General features: G+C 50.4%; 1 protein-coding gene and 1 pseudogene across 10 annotated transcripts in view; one reads left to right on the top strand and one right to left on the bottom strand.

Annotated features, from left to right (window-relative positions):
• ACTN1 (actinin alpha 1) overlaps positions 1 to 12771 on the top strand; it is a 97541-nt gene extending 84770 nt beyond the window's left edge. For 3 of the 10 annotated variants that reach the window (XM_081513518.1, XM_081513509.1, XM_081513511.1), the window contains 10 exons: positions 2718 to 2868; positions 3366 to 3474; positions 3982 to 4122; positions 4948 to 5130; positions 5401 to 5535; positions 6568 to 6747; positions 7479 to 7625; positions 8576 to 8656; positions 10393 to 10551; positions 12035 to 12771. In XM_081513518.1, the coding sequence (XP_081369644.1) occupies positions 2718 to 2868; positions 3366 to 3474; positions 3982 to 4122; positions 4948 to 5130; positions 5401 to 5535; positions 6568 to 6747; positions 7479 to 7625; positions 8576 to 8656; positions 10393 to 10551; positions 12035 to 12193 (1445 nt within the window). In that variant the 3' untranslated portion in view covers positions 12194 to 12771. Of the gene's footprint in view, positions 1 to 2717; positions 2869 to 3365; positions 3475 to 3981; positions 4123 to 4947; positions 5131 to 5400; positions 5536 to 6567; positions 6748 to 7478; positions 7626 to 8575; positions 8657 to 9152; positions 9219 to 10392; positions 10552 to 12034 lie in introns of all 10 variants that reach the window. The other 7 variants (XM_081513508.1, XM_081513514.1, XM_081513510.1 and 4 more) reach the window with 7 other exon arrangements.
• A 5018-nt stretch (positions 12772 to 17789) lies between these two features.
• Positions 17790 to 24726, bottom strand: LOC145513857 (GTP-binding nuclear protein Ran pseudogene; annotated as a pseudogene).
• Positions 24727 to 26830: the final 2104 nt, after the last annotated feature.

Below are 26830 nucleotides of genomic sequence, written 5' to 3'. Positions count from 1 at the left end.
TCTTGGTGTTCCTTGGCTTGTAGCAGCATCACTCTAATCTCTGCCTCCATCATCACCGGCTGCTTCTTTCTGGGTCTCAGTGACCGAATCTGCCTCTCAGTCTTTTACTGAAGATACCAGTCATTGGATTTAGGGCCCACTCTATGGAGAAGGCAATGGCACCCCACTCCAGTACTCTTGCCTGGAAAATCCCATGGATGGAGGAGCCTGGTAGGCTGCAGTCCATGGGGTCGCGAAGAGTCAGACACGACTGAGCGACTTCACTTTCACTTTTCACTTTCATGCATTGGAGAAGGAAATGGCAACCCACTTCAGTGTTCTTGCCTGGAGGATCCCAGGGACGGCAGAGCCTGCTGGGCTGCCATCTATGGGGTTGCACAGAGTCGGACACGACTGAGGTGACTTAGCTAATCCAGTAGGATTTCCCAGGTGGGACAGTGGTAAAGAATCTGCCTGCCAGTGCAGGAGATTCAAGAGATACGGGTTCAATCCCTGAGTCTGGACGATCCCCTGGAGTAGGAAATGTCAACCTGCTCCAGTATTCTTGCCTGGGAAATCCCATGGACAGAGGAGCCTGGGGGACTACAGTCCATGGGGTTGCAAAGAGTCAGACACATCTTAGTGACTAAACAACAAGTAATCCAGTATGACCTCATCTTAGCTAATTATATCGGCAAAGACCCTATTTCCAAATAAGGTCAGACTCTGAGGTTCTGGGTTGACGTGAGTTTTAGAGGGACACTATTAACTCAGCATACCTCCTCATGCAGTTGTTGTGCATTTTATGCATAGTTGAGTGCCTGGCACATGTAACACACTCGGTAAATGGGAGCCCTTGACATCTTCCCTCCTCTGCCTTCTCTCCTGTTTAGTAACCTGGAGCTCTGGCCTTAGCACCTGTGTGTCTCCATCACTCTAACCTGGAGGCACTTGGCCATGTCTGGTGTCTGCTTGTTGGCAGATAATGTTATCTCCAAAGAGAGAAATCACACCTAAAATGGTCTTTCCTCAGAACCTGCGCCAGGGCTGGAGAGTGAGCCATGCTACCCATCTCCTAGGGCCCTGCGGTCATTTCAGCTGGAGCCCCTGGAGCAGACCCATTGGCCGGTAGAGCTCAGTACCCTGAGATGCCCCCATTCAGCTCTGTGGTGGTCCTCAGACATTAGGCTAGAGATGAATAGGGACGGCCACACCCTGGGGCCATTTGGGAGTGGCTTGGAGGAGGGGGCGGATAGGTGTGTGCTTGACTCAGCAGAGGGGTTTGCTGGGCTTCATATACGATGATATGAGGTCGCTGCCGCGCCTTCCACTGTGCCTGTATGAGCTAACTATCCAGGCACGGATGGATGGAGGAGAAGGAGGGTGGTGGAGTTTGCACCAATTCACCCACACACTTCTATTGTGTTCTCTCTGCAGCCAAGGAACAGCTCACAAAAAGGTACAGAGCAAAGATTGGCCCCACCAGCCACCAGCAAAGGCATGAGAAGTGCTGGTGTGCCTGTAATAATACGTACTCACAGCTGACAATGCTGTTGCCCACTTACCTAAGAATTGCATTTCTTGAGGCTGTCTAAAGCCCCTAAACGTGGCTGAAATCACATGTCTGGGATGTTTGTGATAAGTCCATCTACAGTAGTGCCAGCTGAGGGGCCCGCACACCCCACGGTAGTGCTGTGTGTGGTTAAGCTAGTGGGGGTTCAGCCACTTGACAGAATGTTACGGGGCCATCGGAGCGACTCATGTGATGGCAATGGAGCCAGTGTAGAAACTGGTGATGTGCTGCTGAGTATTTTAAAAGCAGGATATGTAATTTATATACACCCAATGGTTTTAACACAACATTCATAGAAGGTGAGACTGAAAAGGAGTAGATAAGTAACCCCGCACCCCGCCCCAAACTCGTCATATTAATATTCTGACAAAAAGGAGTAGAGAGAAGGAAAGAAGTCATCACCTCTTTGGCCCAGCCCTCATTTCCTGAGAGGTGTGGAGCCTCCCTCCCTGATGGGGCAAACACCGGAGGTGGGCGTGCGGGCAAGGCCAGGTCAGTCTCTGTCCTGCAGCAGCTGCTTCACAGGGCAGCTGGGGAATGTCATCTAACAGCGATCTGAGAGATCGATTCTCATCCTCTTCCCTTTAGAAACAAAAATCCCAGAAATGCAAGCCTCGCCTCGCCCCTTAAAAGAGAGGGCAGTGCACCTGATGCTTGGAGAAGGTGCTGGCCACTGCTGGCTGATGTGCAGAGTGCACTGGACAGTCTGCCCACACTGGGTGTGTAATTGAGGGGCGGGGTCCCTGCAGGGCTGCTGGGGGCCAGCAACTGTAAGTGGAGAAACTCTAAAGATGGGGTACCCCTGAGGAACTTGTTTCCCCCTGGTTATACCACAGGTGTAGATCGTTGTTTCCTGCTGTTTATAAAGTTCGTGTTATACCCTGACTGTCCACTTAGCCTGCATCGTCTGTACATCACCACTTATGGTGGCCCTGACATGCTCCATGAAAAGGAGTGACTTTCCCGCCCTCTGCCCCATCACACATGTTCCGGCTGCATATCTGTTTTCTTGAACTGCAGATAATTGATCATCGTATGGGGCACATCTATCTCCTTGGGATATATCGGAAGTGGAACTCCCGGGCCCTGAGGTGGGGGTGGTTGAGATCAAGAAGGTGGGCCTCCCGGCTCCTGCTCAGCCTTGTGCCCGATCTCGGACCCCCAGGCAAAGAGGCCATGCTGCGGCAGAAGGATTACGAGACGGCTACCCTCTCGGAGATCAAGGCCCTGCTCAAGAAGCACGAGGCCTTCGAGAGTGACCTGGCCGCCCACCAGGACCGCGTGGAGCAGATTGCTGCCATTGCCCAGGAGCTCAAGTAAGCCCAGCGGGCACTGCGGCACTGTGGGAGGTGGGCTGTGGCCTGGAAAGTGAGCCGGGTCCTAGGGCAGGAAGGTCATTGATATAGAAGACTAAGAGCACCCTTGCAGGTGGGGAATAGCCTGGGACCATTCTGTCACAGGCCTTTGGTCCTTACCTACAGCCAGTATGGGACCAGAGGGTGACCGAGTATGGCTCTGAGATCTTGCCTGGTCTTAGTGGCTTCCTGTCACTGGGCATTGCAGTCAAGGCTGGCACGGCCTCCAGGCGAGATTGGGGCGGAGGCCCTTGCAGAGGAGAACTGGTCTCGTTGGTCTCCTCCCAGCAGTCTCCTGAAAGCCCAGAGGTTGAGGATGAGAGTAGGGGTCCTGGAACGTCTTGATGAGTGTGCACACCTGGCCTTCCTGTGTCATGAGTGCCCCCAGCCCCAGGGAAAGGAGAGCAAGCCACAGAGGTAACCTGATCACCTGACTCTTCCTCTCTCCTCCCACGCAGTGAGCTGGACTATTACGACTCACCCAGTGTCAACGCCCGGTGCCAAAAGATCTGTGACCAGTGGGACAATCTAGGGGCCCTAACCCAGAAGCGGAGGGAAGCTCTGGAGGTGAGGGCTCCCGAGGAGATGGAGACCTGCCTCTGGCAGCCCCGTGTGCTCTGTGCTCCTTCCTGCTTCTTGACTCCCTTTGCCTTGGGCTAAGAGGCTCCACTGGGTTCCTCAGACCTTCCCCAGGCCTGGTCTGACCATGGAAGGAAGGCTCACCTTGGCACTGGATTTGACCTTTGCACTGATGGAGATGCCCTGATCATATCTTTTCCTCCTCCTGGCTTAGCGTACTTGGACCAACCCCAGCTATTTGAGAACCTTCCTGTTCTCCAAACCAGACTCTTTGGGGGCTAAGTGGGTGACTCCAGTGTTGGGTGGTCCATGCAACCCATATTAAGAACCAGCACTCCAGAGAGTCTGTTCTGAATTAGTTTGGTGCTTCCAGACCTGAACCCCTCTGGGCTGGCCAGGAGGATCTTGAAGTCTACTGGAGTGGGTAGGGGGTTGGTGATTCTGGACATGACTTTACTAAACACCTTTCCATCCCCATGCCATTTGGCTCTCCAGCGCACGGAGAAACTGCTGGAGACCATTGACCAACTGTACTTGGAGTACGCCAAGCGGGCTGCACCCTTCAACAACTGGATGGAGGGGGCCATGGAGGACCTGCAGGACACCTTCATCGTGCACACCATCGAGGAGATCCAGGTGTGATGCCAACTCCCCCGTCCATGGAGGCTGGCTTTGCACAGCCCACAGGCTGCCAGTCAGCTTCCTGCAGGACTGCCCTTGTAGGGAGAGGGCTGAGGGTAGCCTCCCCATGGATGTTCTAGATTTGAAGGCTTTGTGTTTTATTTATTTTGACGCCATAATATATGCAGATGGTATCAAATCTAAAAGCTAAAGAGACTATGCAATAAGTTTTCCTCCTAGCCTTTGTCCCCCAGCCTCCAGTGCCCCTCCCCATGGGGGAGCAGGACACGTTCTCTGCATAGGCGAGCACATTTGTTTATTAATATGTTCTTCTCTGCCTTTTTACATAAAAATAAAAAGTAGCTTCTATTATATACTGTATCCTGAACCTTTACTTCTAACCTTATAATTATCCTGGAGCTCATTTCACTGCAGTAAGCCATTCTTTTGTACAGCTGCAGAGTGTTAGATGAAAAAGGTTTTGCAGAACAATGAGAAACGTGTGTTGGGAGAGATCACTTGAGCAGACCCAGGGCACCCCTTGTCCCCAACCTAACTATGGGGTGGTGAGCACCCCAGGGAGATTGCTGCTGAATTCACCAGCCCTGAGCATGAAGCTGTGGCACCTTCTTGAGGCCAGCCCAGCCATCCTGGTTCTCAGCCGAAAGAGTCCTGGGTTGATGCCTCCAGGCTGCCCAGCTGGTGTGGGGCCAGCCTCTGGTGGCCCCTTCACCCACTTCTGCCCTGGGACCTGCAGGTCTCCCTTGGCTTATCTTGCCCATGGGAGGCTCTGGTCCCTCCCAGTCATTGTGTTGCTTCTGCCTGCCCGTCTCTCTCCAGGGACTGACCACAGCCCATGAGCAGTTCAAGGCTACCCTCCCCGATGCCGACAAGGAGCGCCTGGCCATCCTGGGCATCCACAACGAGGTGTCCAAGATTGTCCAGACCTATCACGTCAACATGGCAGGCACCAACCCCTACACAACCATCACGCCTCAGGAGATCAATGGCAAATGGGACCATGTGAGTCCAAGGGCTAGGTGGGGCGCTGGCGGAGCCATTGTAAGTTTCAGAAGGGCAGGGATTTTTGTCTGTCTGTATTGTTGATTTTCATTGATTTCAGTGTCGTACAGTAAGTACTCATTGTCAAATAAATGAATGAATTTCTAGAACAGGTCAATGTGTTCACTGCTGTTACTTCCTGGCCCCTTCCCTTCGTGGCTCCTCCATTTCCTCTGACATGGAGGCAGATGGCCAGCCCATCCCAATGTCCCCTGACTGTTCCTGCCCCAGGTGCGGCAGCTGGTACCACGGAGGGACCAGGCCCTGACGGAGGAGCACGCCCGCCAGCAGCACAACGAAAGGCTACGCAAGCAGTTTGGGGCCCAGGCCAACGTCATCGGGCCCTGGATCCAGACTAAGATGGAGGTGGGTTCCAGCGTGGGAGGCAGGGCAGGGGCTTCCACCCTTCCTCACACCATCCCAGACAGTCAGACTTGCCCTGTCTCCTTCTGGACGGGACCTGTGGGCACTGTGGGTCCTGAACCCACAGCTGGTCTGCTGCCCCATGGAGGGTGTGGGACCCGTGCCCACACAGGGACACCACATTAGACAGTCCCATGGAAGGAACAATGCCTAAGTGACTGATTTGGCTTGCCCTATGGTTTATGTGGTTGAGCTGGTCTCCCTTCCTCCTGAGTCATGAGCTTAGCCAGAAGGAGGTGATCTCCCCAGAGAGAGAACTGTGCTTTGGGCAAGGGTGAAATTCTTTGCTGTATCGTTGGGCCAGGTATCAGGGTGATGTAGAGAAGAAAGGAACACTGCTTGGGTTAGAGCGTGGTGTCCCTCTGAATTCCTTGAGGGCAGAGACCATGTCAAGTTCCTATGTGTTTTTCTGGACCCCATCTCTACCTGCTTAGCACACTATGCATAGTAGGTGTTCCAGAAATACTTGCTGAGTTGAACTGAGTTCCCAGAAAGTGCTTTCACAAGCAAGGGGTGTTTACATGGTTGAAAGACAGAGATGGGGATTAGGCCTGGACCATGGAGACAGGTGGGATTGAGGTGGGCAAGGCAGGCCTCCGAGGAACAGAACAGCAGGAGCATGTTCATTGAGAAGGTGAGCCAGGTGTCCTGAGGCTGTGAGGAACCCAGCTCAGTGGGAGAAGGACCCTGAGATGGATGGTAGTCGGGAACAGGCTTGGGATGGGAGTGTGAATGGCAGGCAGAGGAGTGAACCTTTAAGTTAGCAACTGACCTTGCATCCCCTTCCTGAGGTTGAGGGGTAACCGGGAGATGGGAGGTATTCATCTGCTGATAACAGTCAGTGCCGGTCAGATTCCTTTATGATGCTATTTCCATGCCAAGAATCATCAGAGAGGTTGGTCAGTGGCCTGGGGGCCCCAGTCTCCACCCTAGGGGCCCAGATGTCTCACAAGGGCCTCCTTTCTGGTTGAGCAGGAGATCGGAAGGATCTCCATTGAGATGCACGGGACCCTGGAGGACCAGCTCAACCACCTGCGGCAATATGAGAAGAGCATTGTCAACTACAAGCCCAAGATCGACCAGCTGGAGGGCGACCACCAGCTCATCCAGGAGGCGCTCATCTTCGACAACAAGCACACCAACTACACCATGGAGGTGGGTGCCACCAGCCTTGCTCCCCTGGAGAGGGAGCCCCGGATCCCTCTTCTGCTTCCCCATCCTGGGCTGGGGAAGTGGTGGTGGGGTCACCCATCATTCCAAGAAGACTGGTCATAGTAGGATAAACCCTAGCCTTTAAGTGAGAGGATACTCACTTCTCCTCCCTCCTAGTCCTCAGTGCCTTTTGAATTTCCCAAGGGGCTTGCTGAGAATGCAGATTTCCAGGCACCATCCCAGAATTTGATTCACTAGGTCTGGGATGGGACTTGGATATCTAAATTTTTTAATAAGTACCTGGTGATTCTGAGACTGGTGGTCACCAGACACTGGTTTGGCCTCTGCTTTTTAAATGACCTACTTGTTTTGACCGTGAAGGTGTGGGTGTGAGGTTATAGAGTCGGATGTTCAGGGAATTACTTTTTTGTCCTTTAATCTTCCCTGCTGTCAGCTTTGCCCTTTTTCCTGACCTGACCACGCTGGTCATTCTAGTCTCTGCTGTTCTGGGCAGAGACCATCACCCTTCTGTGCTTTCCCCTTCATCATCTGGGTCCTCTGTCCTGGTTTGCTGTCCTTGTCCTGGTTCCCCTGCACCTGGTGACTCTGTAAATCTGGGCAGAAGGCCTGGTTTGATTGCACTGGCCATTTTGATGGTCAGGGGAGGGAGTAGGGAGGGGCGGCTCGGGCCGAGGCCTGGGACCCCTTTGCTGACAGGCCTTGCCTGCCTGCAGCACATCCGTGTGGGCTGGGAGCAGCTCCTCACCACCATTGCCAGGACCATCAACGAGGTGGAGAACCAGATCCTGACCAGGGACGCCAAGGGCATCAGCCAGGAGCAGATGAATGAGTTCCGGGCCTCCTTCAACCACTTTGACCGGGTGAGCTCCACCCCTGCACTCGCTGAGGGCAGCCCCGGCCCCAGGGCCCTGGAGGGCACTGCCCAGGGCATGGGCCCACTTCCTGGGCAAGTGAGGAGGAGGAGCAGAAGGGAGGAACTACAGTCAGCCTGCTCTGACTCTCCACCACCCCAGGCCAGCCTTAGGAGCTGTCCAGGTGTCCCATGAGCATCCCTGCTTTCCTGGAGAGAGTGCTCGTGTTGTGGGTGAAGAGAAGCCCTCAGACCCCTGACCCTTGCTCTCCTACCATGAGGAGTCACCCCCGGGGGGCAAGGCTGCCATAGCCTTGAGGGAGGGCCTGCTGTTCCTGGCTATGGGGACCATCCCCTGCCTGTGCCTGGGGACAAAGCAGAGCCTCCCTCCTCCCCCGGCCCTGGGGGTAGCCTTTGGGACCTCTGGTAGAGGTGTCAGAGTTATCAGTCCTCCTGGATTCTCATCCAGTTTTGCGTGGGCTGCCCCTCCCAGTGCCTTGGGGCTTTGTGGTGGCCACAGGGGATGGGAGCATGGGCTTGGGTGCTGCCCACCACCCCTGCCTGCTTCACTGCCCTCCAGGCACCTGGGTGGGTGGCGTCCTCCTGGAAACCCCGCTCAGGGCATCGGGGCCAGAGGTGGGCTGGGCACTCTTCTGGGGGAGCTTCTTACCCCCATGGCTCACCATGCTTCCCTCCGGCCTGCTCCCCCGGGGCAGGACAGCTGCGTGTACCGGGGAGAGGGTCCCTCTCTGGACCACGTCCGTGTGTCTAACCTTGTGCACTTTTATTTCCCTCCTCCCCCCCACCCCTCCACCCTCCACTTTCCCCATCCGCATGCCTTCATCCCTGTCTCTCCCCACACACGCTACCCTCCACTGGGGCATGGCCCACCCCTTCCCCCTCACGGCCTCCACCTCCCTGGCACCGCATGGCTCGCTGGCTGGCGCACGGCGGCCCCAGGATCACTCCGGCACGCTGGGTCCCGAGGAGTTCAAAGCCTGCCTCATCAGCTTGGGTTATGATATTGGCAACGACCCCCAGGTACTCGCCTCCTGCATGGAGCACGCTCAGGGGTGGCGTCCGGGGCGAGAAATAACGCGTTTCTCCTTTTTTCTTTTCTCTCTCTCTCTCTCTCTGGATCTCCTTGCCTCCCCTTTCCTGTGGGCGTGGGGCTCGTCTTCTGCTGGCCCCGCCTGGCCCCCATCGGGCTCCTCCTCCCACTGCTCCGACCTCTGACCTCTGCCCTCGGTTATCTTTCGTGGGAACCTGCTCGGTGCCCACCTTCTTCTCTCCTCGTCGCTCTCCATCCCGTGGACGGATTTTTGCATCTCCCTGCTCTGTCTTCCTCCTTCCTGTGGATATCTTCCCCGGATGTGTATTTGCATCTCTTCCTCCTATGTTCCTTTGCCCTTCCTGATGCCCCCTCGCCCCCGCAAACCATACACCTCGACCTCCCCTCTGGCCATCTGTGCCCTGTCTTCCTGGCCCTTGGCCGGCCCTTTCTCCTCCTTGTGTCTTGGTGCCACTGGCCCCACAGAAGAAGACAGGCATGATGGACACAGATGATTTCCGCGCCTGCCTTATCTCCATGGGTTACAACATGGTAATGTAAACCCCACCCTCTGCCCTGGCGAGGGGCAGCCAGCCAACTGACCGGAGAGGCTGAGTCCTGGCCATGGCGGGCTGGAGGCCCTCAGGCTCAGCAGCCCCCCTCCCTGGAGGGGCCTCAAGATTCTGGTCCGTGGGGAAGATGGTGTCCTGAAAGGACTGGGCCCCAGCTGAGGGGCCTGTGTGTGTCCGGGAGACCTGGCCTTCTCGCCTGTCTCTGCCGGTTTCTCTTTTGATATTTACAATCAAAGTGGGCTTTTTTTTTTTTTTTTGGCTCTCATTGTGGATGGTGGGGCTGACCCCGAGGCTGCTGGGCAGGACTGTGGTGGGCACTCTGTGTGGGGGTTGGTTCAGCTCCATCTCACGTGAGGCCTGGAGATTTCCACCTCTGTCCTAGTGATGGCTTCAGCCAGGCCTGCCACCCCTTGGCTTGTTGCCCCAAGCCCCTTCCCAACCTTCTCAGCTGCCTTGCCCTCATGCAGGCCTTCTGAGCAGGGCAGGGGCCTCAGCTGAGCAGCCAGGCAACTCCTGGGCTACGGTGCAAAGTCCAGGGCCCGTGGGCCGCCCAGCGCAGGAGCAAGGGTGTGGGCTTTAGAAGCAAGGAACCTGGGAGTAAATCCCAGCTCTGTCATCCCCTGCTTGGGGGCCCAGATAAGGTGAGGGGAACACTGGCAGACCACTGTAACGGTTAAATGAAGCAACTCAGTTGAGTGCTGTGCCGTGTCTGACACACAGAATGTGCAGTGTGATGGAGGCCCAAGTTCATGTCTCAGCTCTACTATCCCCTGGCCGTGTGACCTTTGGCAAGTCAATAAGCCTGTCTGGGCCTTAGGTTTCTCTTCTGGAGACCTGATGAAAATAATAAAATAAATACCTACTTCATGGTTGTGAGGAGGGTTAAATGAATTTTACACGGCACTTAAAGTAGTGCCTGGTGTATCGTATATGCTATCTGAGTGTTAGCCATTGCTGTCGTTAGTTATCGTCCGTATTATCATTTTTGTTCCAAGAGGAATGCAGACATCCGTAGAGGGTGGGAAGCCAAGACAACTCAGGTTAGGTCAGGGGCTCTCTCTGACAGCCTCAAGCACTCTGAGCCCCCAGAGGCTTCAGGTCCATAGAGAGAGGAGACTGTGGCTGACAGGCCTGGGATTGGCTTTTCCCTCCAGGGAGAGGCAGAGTTTGCCCGCATCATGAGCATCGTGGACCCCAACCGCCTGGGGGTGGTTACGTTCCAGGCCTTCATCGACTTTATGTCTCGCGAGACAGCTGATACAGATACAGCAGACCAAGTCATGGCTTCCTTCAAGATCCTGGCTGGGGATAAGGTGGGTATGCTGTGATGTGGGCACCATGTGGAGGCAGACTGAATTGGAGGGGAGGTCGTGAGCAGCTCCGCTGTTCCTTCTTCCCCACTGGAGCCTCCTTGTTGTCCACCTCTACCCATTTCTCTTAACATTTGGGCATCAGCTAAGAGGTTAGGACACAGCGTTAGCTTAAGGGAGTCCCCTGCCATGGACACTGCATGTCTTACTTATGATGAGATACTGGTGATGAAATGACTGGTGGTGGAGGGCAGTCCAGTTAGGTGGAGTATGTGAGTGGGTGATGAAAGGTCAGTCTGGGAACTTAAGACTTCAGCCCTGCATCATTCTGGGCACAAACCATGGCATGTAGAGGGGAAGCAGGAAAGAAGTGTGTTTCTCATTTGTCTACCTAAGCAGCAGTCAGCTTCAGTTCTCCAAATCTCCCAAGTTCCTTGCACTGCCAGGCCGAACAGTGGGAAAGTAGGAGCATCCAGGGGGATTTGGGGACAGAGGGATCTAGAGGTCAGATTCCCTTTCTGTAAAATTCATAAGATAATCCTTACGCTATCTTTCCTTAGCCAGTAGAGAGAATAGTTTCTGAAATGTCTCAGTCTACATTGAAGTAAAGACTGAACCAACAAAGAAGTTCCTAAAGCTCTTATTTACATTCAAGGACACCTTGTTAGAGTCATAGCACTTTGGAGCTGGAAGGACCCTCAGAAACCACCTCCTTGAAGTGATTCATTCGTTCAAGGAGGTCTCTGGGGCCCAGAAAGGGACCTGGTCTCCTGACTCGTGAGGTGACTTGAGGGCCAACCTCTGTCTCCTTCAGACTGGCTCCTTAGGAGACTCTGACAGAAGTAGGGCAAGTCCCCGAATGCTTGTGGAGCCTCAAACTCCCCAAAGATGCAGGTTCCAAGTAGACTTTGATGGGCAAGCCCAAGACAGGGAGGAAGCAGACATCCCAGACTGGGAACCAGATGGGCTGGGGGAAGGTTAAGATATCTATCTGTGGCAGTGATGCCCCAAAGTGGATGCTCCTGTAATTTGCGAGAATTGTGTGACCTCCTCAGAGCCCAGCTGAGTGGGTGTGGGAGTCCTACTGTTTCACCAAATATGTTGTTGCTAATATTGTTCCAGCCTGTGGTTGGTGCAGGCTAGAGAGATACATGAAAAGATTATAGGTGCAGTTAGCTCTTGGAGTTACTTGGGAACAGGCTAAAGCAACTTGGGAACAGGCTAAAGCAGTTACTGAAGTGAAAAACATAAGGGGATTGAAATATATGTTATTTAAATATATATGCACATATATAGATATGTACATATACAGATAACATATATACATATGTGTCTATATCGTGTAATTTATTTATTTATATATATGCCTGATACAGGTATGTGTAATGTACATGTCAGAATGGGGGCGGGACAGGATACCTAATCTTCTGAGTGAGGTTCCCGACCTCCGGGCTTTGCGGCCGCCCTGAGCGCGTTCTTTCCGCAGAACTACATCACGGTGGACGAGCTGCGCAGAGAGCTGCCACCTGACCAGGCCGAGTACTGCATCGCGCGAATGGCCCCCTACACCGGCCCCGACGCTGTGCCCGGTGCTCTGGACTACATGTCCTTCTCCACGGCGCTGTACGGCGAGAGTGACCTCTAACCCGCCCCGCCCGGTCCACACCCTCTCCCCCCGCCCCGTCCGCTGTGCGAGCCCCACCCTGCACCTCCGCTGTCCCCCCTCTCCCGCCCGGGTTTGGTTTCACGCTCTGCCTCCAGTGGGCGAGCTGGGACCCGTGTGGCATCCAGCCTCCCTGCCCGTGAAGTGACAGTTTACAAAATTATTTTCTGCAAAAAAGAAAAAAAAGTTACGTTAAAAAAAAAAAGTAAAAAAACCAAAAAAACCACATATTTTATTATACAAAAAGTATTTTTTTCTCCACCAGACTTAAATGGAAAAGAGGAAGAATTAACTATTTGCACCGAAATGTTTTGTTTTGTTGTGACATAGGAAAATAACCAAGCACAATGTTATATCCATCCTTTTTATCGATTTTTTTTTCTTTCTATCTGTACCATCTGCTGTATTCATTTCTCCAATCTCTTGTCCACCTTGATGTGGGAGTGGGAGGTGAGGGTAGGGGGAAATCTTGTCAAAAGGCACATTGGTGCATGTGTGTTTGCTAGCTCACTTGTCCATGAAAATATTTTATGATATTAAAGAAAATCTTTTGAAATGGCTGTTTTCTTAAGGAAGAAAATTTATGTGGCTTGTCTTCTCATTTTTGAAGTCCAGAGGTGTATGTAATTACCCTCTTAATCAGCACACACTTTTTGCCCCCCAAATACTGCCTATTAAAAATGGTCAGGACAAAATTGGCAAGTGTGGACAACTTTGGTCCTATTTGGCACACACCGTGTTAAAGCAGCAACACTCCCATGTCAGTTCTTTGCTCCTTGCTTACTGCTTTCCAAAAGAGTGCATGGCATCAAGGATGGTGTGGGGCACCTGTACCACCCCTAGTCTGCTTTTGACCTTGGCACGTTCAACCTTATACTTCTGTGTTGTTTTCAAGAGGAAAACATGGTTTCCTCACAAGGCTCCTGTGCATTGAAAATAAACCCCACCTTTGTTTCCCACATCATCAAACAGCTGTGACATCTACATGCCCCGGTTCCTTGTCTTTTTGCCACAGGAGACAAAATGACTTCCTCCTGAGAGGAAGTCATCTCATCCCCTACTCTTCAGACTGGACTGTAGACAGCAGCTGTCCAGCCTCACCTGGGAGGCTGTTGGAAATGCAGGCTTTCAGGTTTACCCCAGACCCTCTCGTTAGAATCTGCCTTTAAGCAAGGCCCCCGGGGCATCTATGTTTCTTTTATTTTTCCCTCCTTGCCCATCTTTCCTCCTTGAGGCTTTTACTCACAGTACAGGCAGTGAGGGCCGCCAGTAACACTATCAGTAACAGTGCAGTGATTTATAGACATAATTTAGCAATGGAAGCTGCACGTCTGTGTTCCAGTTGTAACTGTGTCGAGGAGTTAAGCAGTTTGTGTGGCAATAACAGGGAGTTGAATCTGTGGAGTCTTGACGGCCAGAGTTCAAACCTACAACTGCCATTTTCAAAATGGGTAAACTGGGTGGGCACTACAGTTCTCTCATCTAACAGGGAATAATAGTGCTGCTGGAAAGTTGATACTCTAATATATAGAACTCCTAAAGTATTAGTGCATATAAATGTTAGTTGTGGTCAATCCTACTTTAAATTTTAAGGGATTCGCTTGAAGGATCTCTTTAAAAGAGAACCCTTAACATGATATAAGTCCCCTCATATAAGAAGACTAAGACTAAATTGGAACTTATTGAACTGGGGCCAGAAATGACAGTTTTTCAGTGTAAGCCCCATTTGTTTAGGAATTAGTTCCATGAGTTTCTGGAATACCCACTGTCCTGGCAAAGAGGCAAGGCTATTCAGGAGAATGGACGAGGGGAGAGGTTGGCTTTGGTTTGGGAACTGTAATTGCAGGTTTTCCCACTGGCTGGCAGAAAGCCGTGCCTGCTCAAGGTGGGTCTGCTGTGGCGGCAGCTTGGTGGGGCAGACTATGGTTTAAGAGTTGAGGAGAAGGAAATTGTTCCAACCAGAAAATTTCCTAAACTCAGGCTGTAAGTGCATTAATAAGCCTCAATTTTTAGGGACTTCCCTGGTGGTCTAGTAGTTAAGACTCCAAGCTTCCACTTCAGGGTACGTAGGTTCGACCCTTTGTCAGGGAACTAAGATCCCACATGCTGTGCAACATGGCCAAAATATTAAACAAAACCCCACAAAAGCCCCCTCAATTTCCAGATGTATGATCAATCTTTAAAAGAATGTGTAAGAGTCATTTGAACAAAGTGTGTTTACAGAGTTATTCCACAGTCTTCAAGAGTTTGAGTTTCTCAACGTTCAAGGGTGCTTATATGTGTGCAAACGACTATAATTTTCAATCCATTAAAGAGGTAAAATCTTAAAATTTCACTTCTCAAGCTTTTAAGCTCATCATGGACATTTTGTTTTATTGATAATGTAATTTTTCTGTAAAAATAAAAACACTCTTCCGTGTCCTAATCATTCATACATTTAAACAGATTTAATCCTCCAGAACAACCCCATTTGCAAACTTTGTTAAATCCCTTTAAATATTTTAAATGTATTAGCAAGTTTTAATCACTCTTCAGGACATCAGACTCCCAACCCAGGCAGATTCAAATCCAAGCTGCAGAGTTTCACTCAGCACAAAGCAATTGAAGTATTATAAATGCAGTAAATCAGGTTCCCTGGAGCAGTTCAAAGCTGTTTACTAACAATTCTCTTAGACCTCCAAAATTGAAATTACACGTCTCATTTCAGTTACACATTTCAGATGAAAAATCACAAAGCTATTATATGCTGAGTTCTTTTATGTGTTCAATCACCTTAACCCACTCGTTGTCATGGTGCATACAAAACTGCTGAACACCACCAAAGTATTAGTACTAAGAGTTTGATTTATGAATACGTCATCTGTTTAATTATTTCTAAAGAGGCGATTTCAAGTCCCTTTGCTACTCATTGCTGGCTTTTGGGGTCAGAGGTTCAAGTGATACATATATCTATTTAGGAAGATACCACTAAGAGGAATCCTCTTGGAGTCTTTGAGCTCTGTGATGGGCTGAAGAATGGTTCTCACAAGATGTCCGTGTCCTAATCCCTTGGATCCTGTGACTATGTTACTTTACATGGCAAACAGGACTTTGCAGGTGTAACTGAGTTAAAGTCCTTAATGGAGACATTATTCTGGATTATCTGGGTGGGCTTTGATGAAGAGGGAGGCAGCAGTGTCAGAGTCAGAGATGTGACGACGGAGGTAGAAGTTGGAATGACATGAGGCCACAAGCCAAGGAATGCACTGTCTTCTAGAAGCTGGAACAGGCAAGGAGATGGAAGCCCCGCTTAGAGCCTCAGTGGGAATGCCCCCCAGCTGACCCATTTTAGGTTTCTGAACTGGAAGATAATAAATTCGTATTTTAAGGCACTATAGGCGCAGTAGTTTGTTACTGCAGCAATAGGAAACTAATACTTGCTTCATCGTCCAGGCCTCTGGACAGGCTGGCTGCCCCCCCTCCCCGCCCCGATGTCAGTGACTTGTGTTGTAGGCTTGAGGCTTTGGCGCAACCACCCCAGCTTCAGAGGCCTGAACTTGCACAACGTCAGCCCTGGGGAAGCTGCCCCAGGTGCTGACCAGAACCCCTAACCCTAAAATTGCCAGTCTGCAGAGGAGGGAGACAGAGGCTTCAAAACTCTGAAACCCACCCCCAAAGGGCCAGAATGACTATGTCCAGTGGGGGGTGGTTTGGGTTCAGAGGGGGAGTTGCTGGTTAGTGGCACTGGCTGAGGGGCTAAAGGCTTAACCCCTAATGGGGTAGGTGACCTCACATGGACAAGAGTCCCCCAAGGTCACAGGCTGTTCTCTCACCCCCAGACCAGGCCAAACTTAGGGGAACAGAAGAGAGGTAACTGAGCAGCGGTACTGCCACCAAAACCACTGAAGGATCTCGTCCACATGCGGGGCCCTGCAGGGTGGCACTGGAGAGGGTCCCTTTTCACACCCGACGCTGGGGAAACCTGGATATTGGAGCTGGAAGCCCACGTCGAGGCCGAGAGGGCCCGGGGTTTACGGGACACTCAGACGTGGTGGGGTGGAGTCCTTCAGCTAAACAAAAGCTCTAGGGGCCACTTTGTGACCATCGAGGCTTTTGAAGCTCCAAGAGAGATGGGGAGCCCCCAGCTGAGCAAGCACAGCTCAGGTGCTGCCGTGGGAGCTTTTGCTAATTGGTGGACACCTTGCCAGCTTAGAGATGAAGGGGAAATGAGACTTCAGGGTGTCTCCCAAACCCAGGACCTGGGTGGCAGCCCAGCCTCAGGTTGAGACTGGCCACAGGCCCCAGGAAGCCCTGGTTAAGCAGTGAGCCTGCCCTCTGTCTATCTCAGCCCCTCTGTGTGGGGACTTCACTCTCTCGGGCCTAGCTTTCTCCGGTCATGACCCCCATGGTGGGAAAGGCCAACCCCACATGCCCACGTGCCCTCTAAGAGGCCAGTCCCTGTTCCACGTCTGCAGGACCTGCTTGGCCCAGCCTGGCCTGGTCTAACGCGGTGATGCCTACCAGTCTGTGGATGAGGCTGCGGCGTTGGTCAGGCTGGGTGGGACAGATAACCCAAAAAGTGGCCTTACGAGGGCTACCTCAGTTCATCATCAGTTTTCTCTCTGAGATTGGGATGTAGCTTACAACCGATATCACTTTGGAATTAATGGTGTCCTAGCTACTGTTGGCCAGGTGGCAGTCATGACCTCTAGTCATTGCCTGCTCTTTAGAAGTAGGAAAGTGAGTCCTACTTTTATCTCAGACTTCCATTAACACCTTCTAGTAAGACCAAGCACCAGGATCAAAGCCTGCAGAATGGGTATACAGAAAGACAATCTGGAGGTCCTAGTGGAGCTCTCTCATCAAAAGCTGTGCTGTTAAATGCTATGGATTAAAATGGTATGTGGAAAATGCACTTGAAGACTCTGGCAAGGATTTCAGAAGAGCTGGACTCTGCATTTGAGGAAGTTTTAGCAAATTTGTTTTGCTCATCTCTGCACAAGAGTGACAGATGATAAAACTGTTTAAAGACTAAAAAAGCTTTTTCAATAACTACATTGTTGTTGTTTAGTCTCTAAGTCGTGTCTGACTCTGTAACCCCATGGACTGTAGCCCGCCAGGCTCCTTGGTCCATGGGGTTTCCCAGGCTAGAGTGGGTTGTCATTTCCTTCTCCAGGGGATCTTCCTGACTCAGAGATGGAACCCACGTCTTCTGCATTGGCAGGCAAATTCTTTTTTTTTTTTTTTAATAAATATTTGATATACAACTTTTTTCTGATTCTAAACAAAAAGGAACGAGAGTGACAGTAACAGACAAGATTCCACCTCTCAGTATTGTCACGTGACTATAGCAGTCGTATATTTGGAAACTCAAGGAAGAAGCAACTGTATTCCAAAAACACCTAAATATACAGGTCCGAAAAAGGGTTTTTTTTTAACTGCCACGTTCACTCTGAAGCCCATCCATCTCCTTCAGCATCCAAAGAGTAAGCACATGTTCTGCTTAGCTATATAATAAGGTGGCAAACACGCACCACTGACATCACAGGACAGTTGCCTGTAAAACTAGACTTCTGACGCTGGGCTCAGCTTCGGTTTCTCACATGTCATCATTTTCATCCAGGAAAGGAGTTGTCTGAGCAACCTCTAGATTGTGCACTGCCAAGGCTGGGTCCATGACCACCTCTGGCGGGTGAGAACAGGCACAGTGACCAACTCCAAGTTAGGGCCTCCAATCAGACTTCTAGCAAGCCAGGGGGAGGGTTTTTCAAAGTTGTAGTTACTTTTGGCAGAAATGTCATAGTACCGAAGATTCTCCTTTTGGTGGAAGACAGTTGACTTTGCCTTAATCTTTCTGTCCTTACTATCTACTTTGTTGCTACACAATATGATGGGGATTGTTCTCACACACTCGTACCAGACCTCTATGCCGGTTAGGCACGTTCTTGTAAGGAACTCCTGATGTTACATCAGGCGTTCTAATGAGACACTGATCTTGGATATCATAGCCATCTCTCAGTCCACCAAATTTCTCCCGACCAGCTGTACCTCATACATTGAACTTAGTAGGTAGATCCTCTGTTGGTATGGAACACAGGGGATGGGACTCAACACTCAAGGTAGCTACACACCCCTCAGATTCACCAGTCAGATAACGTTTCACAGATGCAGTTTTACCAGTGTCACCATCACCAACCAAAACAAGTTTGAACTGAACTTGGGGTTCTCTCTGGGCAGCCGTTGTAATGTTACTTTCAGATATCTATCTGACTGAGTCAGCAGGCAGATTCTGTGCCACTGAGCCACCAGGGAAGGTCATCAGTAACTACATATGTTAAACATAAATAAGTTTATAATAAAAGTAAGAATGATAAAGCATTGTGTTACAGTTTAATTGGCTCCATGTTTTCTTTCTTGATGTTTATAAAATAATGGCGCATCTTATAAATCTGATTGTATTTTAGATCCAATGAAATATGGCCCACAAAACAGATTACCTGTCAACTCCCCCAAACCTTCTGGATTCTATTTTTGATGAGACAACAAAAGAAAGATTCACTGGAGATTGGTACCAGGGGTTCAAAGATTCTTTGGGGTTGGTACCAGGCTCTCCAGAAAGAGCAATATATAGAGAGGTCTCAGAAAGATTCATCCTAAACCTATTCTCTGTAATTTGGCAAGCTAAGAGATCGCAGGCAATGTAAAACATCCATTCTTATCACTGATTGACATTTGCTTTCTTATCACCCCTCTCTAGCATCTTCCATTTCTAATTATATTTTTCTTAGCCATCTTCATGAGTCCTACTTTTCCAGGAGAGATTTTGCAAACACTTAATATCTGGGAAGCTGGCTTCTGAAAGCAAGATATTTGAAAGATGGTTTGTGAACACTTGTAAAAAGATACAGTCATCCCTGGGCACAGCCCAGTTCCATGAATAGCAGCTGCTGCTTGACTAACATTATCTTCTTTGGGGGTTGGTACCAGGCTCTCTGGAAAGAGCAATATAGAGATGTCTCAGTCCTTGCTGAAATTCAGACAAGCAGCATCTCCTCTGTTCCTGATGGGAGAGTCCCACTGCAGGGCTCAGTGGCTGTGTAAACAAAAAGTGTGTCCAGAGTGTGCTGGCTTATGAATCTGACGACTTCTGGGAGGTCGCTATAGGCTGTAAGGACCGGTTCTTGGTCCTGTTTTGTTCAGGTCCTACTGACTTGGACTCATCAAACCTGCAGTGTTATGAAGCCTATAAGGTAAACAAGAGAATTAGGATCACAAAAGATCTCAACAGGCAATGAGAGTAATCTTTTAAGATTATGTTTCAAGAGAATGCATGTAAAGCCCTGAAAGTGGGTCTAAAAAAAACACAAGATGTGGGAGATACCCTGAAAAAGAGACCAAGAAGGTCCCCAGCGTAGTATGAGTGAACAGTGTAGTGAAGCAGCTTCAAAGGGCTAATCTGATTTTGAGTTGGACCAATAACTTGGAAACTCAAAAGCTGCTCATGCTCACATCTGCCAATTGCAGGAGAAGCATGAAAAGCTGGTCTTTAACAAGACAAAAGAAAGCCTTGCCTCCACAGAGGAGAGATCCAACCCCAAGCCTGGGAGTGAAATGAACTGGATCCTAGTCCGTAGTGACACATTTTCCTTTTCTAATTCAAGTTAGCTCAGATGGACTTTGGAGACTTGCAGTGAAAGTCCTAACCAATACAAAAAGGTGTACACTTTATATGGAGGTAGTGGGATGGGCAAGACACAACCAAGGACGCTAGGTTGTCTGAGGAAACCCCAGGCAGAGGATCATTTGGGACTTATTCTGAGGATCAGAATTAGTGGCGATGTCCCACTGTCTTTCTAGAATTTTCAGGGGGAGGGGTATCTCTCAGGCTCTCCTCACTGCAAAATTTCTTTTTAGTTCTAAATTTGGACCCCGTGGTGAAAGCAGTGGTTTGAGGAAGAAAGGGAGAAGGCATTCTCCTTACAAAGGTAATGGAATGAGGAAGGAGTGGGTGAGATTTCTGAGCGAACTTAAATGGGCCTCGGTGACTGGCTAAATACAGGATGGAGGACAATGCCCATAGACTGTTAGTGTTGGAAAACCTTTCATTTGACAGAGGAGGGAATCAAGGCCTGGGAGCACTGGTTGCACTGCTAGGGTCGCAGGGGTAGTTGAGGTAGAGCTTGAGGGAGAACTCAGGTCTCTTGACTCAGCCCAGTGCTCTGTCTACAGCCAAGCTTGGAGCCCAGGTGGGTGGGAGGAGGGGGTGGGGGCGGGAAAGAAAGAGAGGAAAGGATAGTTTGGTTTCACACAGTCAGCTTGAGAAGATTAGATGTGATATCTCATGCGTGTACTCAACCCTGTGTCATGTGAGGGGGTTGCTCGCATGCGTGCTAAGTCACTTCAGTCATGTCTAACTCTTGGAGACCCCATGGACTGTAGCCCTCCAGGCTCCTCTGTCCATGGGGATTCTCCAGGCAAGAATACTGGAGTGGGTTGCCATGCCCTCCTCCAGGGGATCTTCCTGACCCAGGGATCAAACCGACATCCCTTACATCTCCTGCATTGGCAGGTGAGTTCTTTATCACTAGCACCACCTGCTCAGTAGGTTGTATATTTGGTTGGGAGCCTTCTAGGGCAAGAACTACAAAACCCAGCTCAAGCTCGTAAGGCCAGAGGGTGATTAACTGGCCTGGATAACTGAAGTGTCCAGAAGTGATGCCTGAGGCAGGGGCTTGCAAGCAGCCATCAGGACCTGGTTTCTCTGGAAGGACTTCATTCTCAAACAGGCTCTCCCACTTCAGTCTGGCAAGCACACCGTCATCTAGAGCTTGCTTTGGGAGTAACCCAAAGTGAGACCCAGACCATTCTCGAGGACACGTTTTGGAGAGTGACTTCTCCTGAGACCCTTGAGATGGGGGCCCAGGGGCCCCATGCTAGTCCTCATACCACAATAGAACACTCCAGCCCACTGATTGCAGAAAGCACCCCGCTGCCACCTTGAGAAGGAAACACCAAGGGTCTCTGGGCTGCCTCCATGCTTCTTCATGTGCAGCAGCTGAAGCTTGGAAAATAGGGAGCTTTTTGTGTGCCTAGGGGTGGAGTGCAGAGTCCTGGCAGCCAGGCACGTGGACACTCAGAAGACTGTCACTGGGCATCTGTGAGAGACCCCAGGTTTAGGATCAAAATTCTCACTTTATAATCCAAGGCAATGGGAAAGCAGGGTTCTTTACACAAAACCTCTCTTCATAGGTTATTTTAGGACACATCTAAGGGATGGCTAGAGGAGGATAATGTAAATGAAAGCTTCGGGTGAGGCAACTAACCCAGGGTCCACCACCTTCCCCACGCTACCACCAGAAAGCTGCTTTTAGAGAGAGCGGTTATTAAAATTAACTAGATGGATGCTGCCCTCCAGTGGCCAGATGTGTCCTTACAGTGTTACCCAGTTTGAGGGGAGAAGGAGGAAAACCCAAGCACCTATCCTCACATCCTCCTCGCTCTGGTTTGCACTGCTTCCAACAGGTTCTGGGCTTCCCTTGTGGCTCAGTTGGTAAAGAATCTGCCCGCAATGCCGGAGACCTGGGTTCAATCCCTGGGTTGGGAAGATCCCCTGGAGAAGGGAAAGGCTACCCACTCCAGTATTCTGGCCTGGAGAATTCCATGGACTGTATAGTCCATGGGGTCGCAAAGAGTCGGACTCGACTGAGCAACTTTCACTCATAACAGGTTCCAGCTGTGTGACTCTCTTCTGATTGAGTGGTGGTGAGGTAACAGGGCGGTGTTCCAAGAGTCTCAATCATCAGCCTTCTGCTTCCAGCCAGTCTGGATCTCAGCATATAGTTCCATCCCCCCTCTTGGTGGGGCCTTAGTTCCTGCAGAGCAACTCAGAAATCTGTTCAGTTCAGTTCAGTCACTCGGTCGTGTCTGACTCTTTGTGACCCCATGGACTGCAGCATGCCAGGCTTCCCTGTCCCTCACCATATCCCAGAACTTGCTCAAACTCATGTCCATTGCGTCGGTGATGCCATCCGACCATCTCATCCTCTGTCATCCCCTTCTCCTTCCGCCTTCAATCTTTCCCAGCATTAGGGTCTTTTCCAATAAGTTAGTTCTTCGCAGCAGGGGGCCAAAATATTGGAGTTTCAGCTTTAGCATCAGTCCTTCCAATGAACACTCAGGACTGATCTCCTTTAGGATGGACTGGTTGGATCTCCTTGCAGTCCAAGGGACTCTCAAGAGTCTTCTCCAACACCGCAGTTCAAAAGCATCAATTCTTCGGCGCTCAGCTTTCTTTCTTAGCTTAGATGTCATAGGTTGGCATCAGCCCTGGGGTTGGAACAGCCCTCTGGGGTACTGCTCAGAAATCTGTGTCAGATTGTTATGTACATCCCTCAAGGAGAAACTAGGACCCTTTTACTTCTGCAGTATTGTTTCTTGACTGCTTTTCCTTGGCTTCTTCATTCCCTTGCTTCCCTAATTAGTGACTAGTTGAAGCTGCTCTTTGGAACTCAGAGAAGGTCTAGGAGATGAAAGCCTTTTCCTACAAATGGGAAACAGGTGCTGTTGTACCTGGGAGGGCCTCTCAGGGTTCTGCTCAGTTTCAATCCCCCTTTTCTGATACTCCTCAGGCCTGAGGGGAATAGGGGTGGGACTAGAAAGGGAATAAAGCTTTGGATAGAGAAGTTAGTCGGAAACTCAGCAGAGGAACTTGGGTTTACAGAATCTGGGTTTCAGTGTTGTTAAGCCGACTTGCCTCACCTGTTGCGAGCAGGTTTGTATAAGGGTCTGGTGGGCCTGTGGAGCCGCTGCCCTAGATATCATAGGGTGGGCTCAACCCTGGGGTTGCAGCAGCCCTCTGAGATACTCCAGCCACGAGACTGATGGCTTTCCGAGCTCAAGGCCTCCAGGGCCTTGGGGTCTCTGCCTAGACCTTCAGTTATTTGGACAGAAAACAGGCCCTGTGAGTCCTCCGACTCTGCTCTGTGGACAAGGGCTGGGTGGGGAAGGGGTTGTCTCTGTGGCTGGGCCCTGAGGACTGAGAGGGCAGAGTGCTACAGGCCTGGCACCCTAGGGGCTCAGGCCCTCCAGCCAGAGAGGGCCCAGTAGTTTCTGCGAGCTTGTGTGCAGGGCGGGGAGGCCTATGGAAGGACAGAGCCAAGAGCAGGAACGTGAGGTTCTCAGCTTCTGCTTTACCTCCTGTATGGCCTCCGGCAGTTGCCAGAATGCGTATGTGATTTACATGTGACCTGAGCTTGGTTTGGTAACACTGGGAGCCAAGGGTGAATTTGGGGGCCACCTGGCCTTGGGGGACAAGGGACTGTGTGGGTGGCCAAACTAGCTACTCCTGCCCAGGCTCTGGGTCTCTAAGTAGGGGTCTGCCTGCAAGTGGGTTCCCTCCCCACACCGGCTTTGTTTCCATAAACCAGTAGGATTTCCCTCCCACCCTCACCCACCCCAGGACCACCAGGGCTCCCCCTCACTCCCCACACCCACCCACCCCCGCTGTAGTGCTTCTTTCTTTGATGTTTCCCTCCTCACAACTTCCTCCTTATACCATTTGTATTATCTGATTTTTTTTTTAACCTGACGCAAGTGCTACTCTTACAATTATTATATATATATAAAAAAAAAACCTTTTCATTTGGGGAAAACTACAGATTGGACAGTTTTCAGGAAAACAGGCTAATTCACTGAGAGCAATCATTTCATTTAAAAGAAACATGTTTTCACAGATTTTAAAGAAAACCTCCCAGGACCCAGTTTGAGAAATTCTAACTCGAAAATTTAAAGTCTAATTTGATGTTGTCTTTCAGCTGTGAAACACCAATATAAAAACCTCACCTTTATAACCTGTATCTTTCAAAACAAAAAAGTGAGAAGATCAGTATTTTTTTCTACATTTTTACAAATCTCTTCAATGTTTGGCTTAAAAGAACAGCTTGGACTCTTGTATTTGCTTCTGCATTCAAACTACTGTAATATTACATGCATGTAGCCTCTGGAAAATTGTACTGTAGACTCATGAGAGAATGAGAAGGCAAAATACTAATGTCTTAGTGTTGTTGTAGAAATATGAAAGTGAAAGTGTTAGTCGCTCAGTCGCGTAGCCCGCCAGGCTCCTCTGTCCATGAGATTTCCCAGGCCAGAATACTGGAGCGGGTTGCTATTTCTTTCTCCAGGGGATCTTTCCGACTGGGATCCCTTGGAAAAAGAAATGGGATCCAACCTGGGTCTCCTGCATTGTCAGGCAGATTCTTTACCATCTAAGCCATCAAGGAAGGCTGCTGCTGTAGGAATAGTTTTGATCTAATGGATTTCCTGAAAGGGTCTCAAGGACCTCAGTAGACAGAATAGCAGAGTCTCGATCCAGGGGATTTATAGTCTCAGGGAGGCAGGAGCATGCGGGGTCCAAAGAGCTAGGGAGTGAAGGCCTTCAAAGACTCACAGGGGTGGATAAAGGGCCCAGTTTCCTCGATGCTCAGTGGCTGAGTTCTGCTCCTCACTGCCATCTCCAGGATTGAGCGCTGGTTGCCCATGTTGGAAAATGTAATACCTCCTTAAATAAGTTCCTTCCCTTCCCTGCCTCACCGCTGTTGTCCTCTGAGACTACCTTCCAAAGAAACCGCTTGTTCCTAAGTCCTTGCCTCAGCATCTGTTTTTAGGGGAAACCCAAACCAGTGGCTCTCCCCAGACCCACAGACCTCATCATGCTCCTCTCACAGTGGCCTGCCTGTCCATCTTTTTTTAATTTTGTTAAATTAATTATTTATTTATTTTTGGCTGTACTGGGTCTTCATTGCTCCTTCGACTTTCTCTGGTTATGGAGAGTGGTGGTGGGGGGGTTACTCTCTGGCAGTGAATGGGCTTCTCTTTAGTAGTGGCTTCTCTTGGGGCAAAGCATAGGGCTCTAGGGCACCCCAGCTTCAGTAGTTGTGAATGTGGCCCCATAGTTGTGGCACGGGGGCTTAGTTGTTCAGCGGCATGTGGGATCTTCCCAGACCAGAGATTGAACCTGTGTCTCCTGCCTTGGCAGGTGGATTCTTTATCACTGAGCCACCAGGGAAGCCCACTAGTTCATCTTTAATAACTTACTATTTAGGAAAAGAGAAGTCCTGGTTTTCAGATTTCTGTGGTATAAATCTTCCCAGCAGGACCGATTTCCAATGCCAAGTTGATGTCCCTGAGACCACAGAGCAGAGAGGAGATGCCCGCTGCCCTCTCCCAGGAACCAGCTCTCCTGAGGGGCTGCTGCTGTGACACTTGCTGCCCTCCACTGTGTTTGATTCTACTCCATGTCCCCTCTGTGGCGTCTTGTCATTTGGCACTAAGGTCAGTGTCCATCTATTGTAGGTACAGCTGTCTGTCAGCGGAAAAAATGCACAAACTAAAAGTTGAGAATTATTATTATTACTTTTTTTGAGAATTATGTTTTATTCGGGGACCTTACTGAGAATGATAGCCTGGGAGACAGACTCTCAGATAGTTGGCTCTGAGGGGCTGTTCTGAAGAGATAAGGGAGGAGCCAGGATGTATAGTTTTTGCTGGAAAACAAACAAACATATAGTTGAACATTACAAGATTACTGTTCATCACAAAAACAGGCATTTCAACGTTATGATTTTAATGATTTTCTGTGTATGGGAAGATGCAAGAGTCTGGGCTTATTGAAATTATTCCTTTGATAAGCATCTTAACTATCTAGGACCAGTATCTTGTTTCCATCCTAAATTCCCCTCTGCGTGCATTGTTGGGGGTGGCTGCAGGGACTGAGGGCTTGGTGGTGGGCACTTATGTTTACTGAAATGGCAGGCAGCATTTTTGGTCCACAAGCCAAGGAGAGTAACCAAGCCACATGGTGGTATAGGTGAGAACTCCTCAGGGAGGTGTGTCCTGGCAGAGGGGAGGGCTGAAGGCTGCCTGGAGGCAGCTGAGCCTCAAGACAAAGCATCAACTTCGAGTCCACATAAACTTCACGGCCTGGCAGAGGGGAACTGAACCCACAGGCAAAGTCAGAGCCCAGAGATGGGGGGGTGGGGGGAAAAAGGGTGGGGAGAGGTTACGTCAGGTCCCTGGAGAGTGGGCGGCTGCAGCATAGAGGAGGAGGAAGGGGAGGGGTCCCTCAGACTCTTTGGGGCTTGTCCCCTTGCTTCACCTGGTTTGAGTTCCAATCCTACTTGCTCCTTGCAGGCTGGAACCCAGGCAGGCCTTCCCAGCAGCCCCTTCTGTCATGGGCCGTTTTGAAAGTGGGAGCCCTGGTCTGGTCATCCTGTCAGTTCCAGTCTGATGAGACAACTTGCAATTAGTGTCTTTCCCAAAACTGCCACCTCGTGGAGTTCTTCTAGCCTTTCCCCCCGCAGAATCAGGGGTGGGTGGAGGAGCGGGGGTAGGTTTGGCCAGTAAAGCACCCAGTGAGCCTGGGAAGGCAACAGGAAACCCAAAATTAGAGTTGGGGAGGACAGGAGGTGGAGACAGGCCAGGGAGGTCTGTGAAGCTGCTCCAGAACCGGGTGAGTTGTGAGCCATGAACCAGGGCTTCCTAAGCATCTAGGCTTGGAGCGGAATAGTGAGGATCCAAGTAAAGCTGATAGGAATAACTCACCCAGGAGAATCATCTAGGACCTACAGACCTGTGGCTTTTACT

This window comes from Giraffa tippelskirchi, chromosome 7, assembly GCF_054371585.1.
Source record: "Giraffa tippelskirchi isolate mGirTip1 chromosome 7, T2T-mGirTip1v1.2.pri, whole genome shotgun sequence".
NCBI classification, from domain to species: Eukaryota; Metazoa; Chordata; class Mammalia; order Artiodactyla; family Giraffidae; genus Giraffa; species Giraffa tippelskirchi.
The sequence above is the reverse complement of the archived record's forward strand: the minus strand, read 5'-3'. Positions and strand labels throughout refer to the sequence as shown.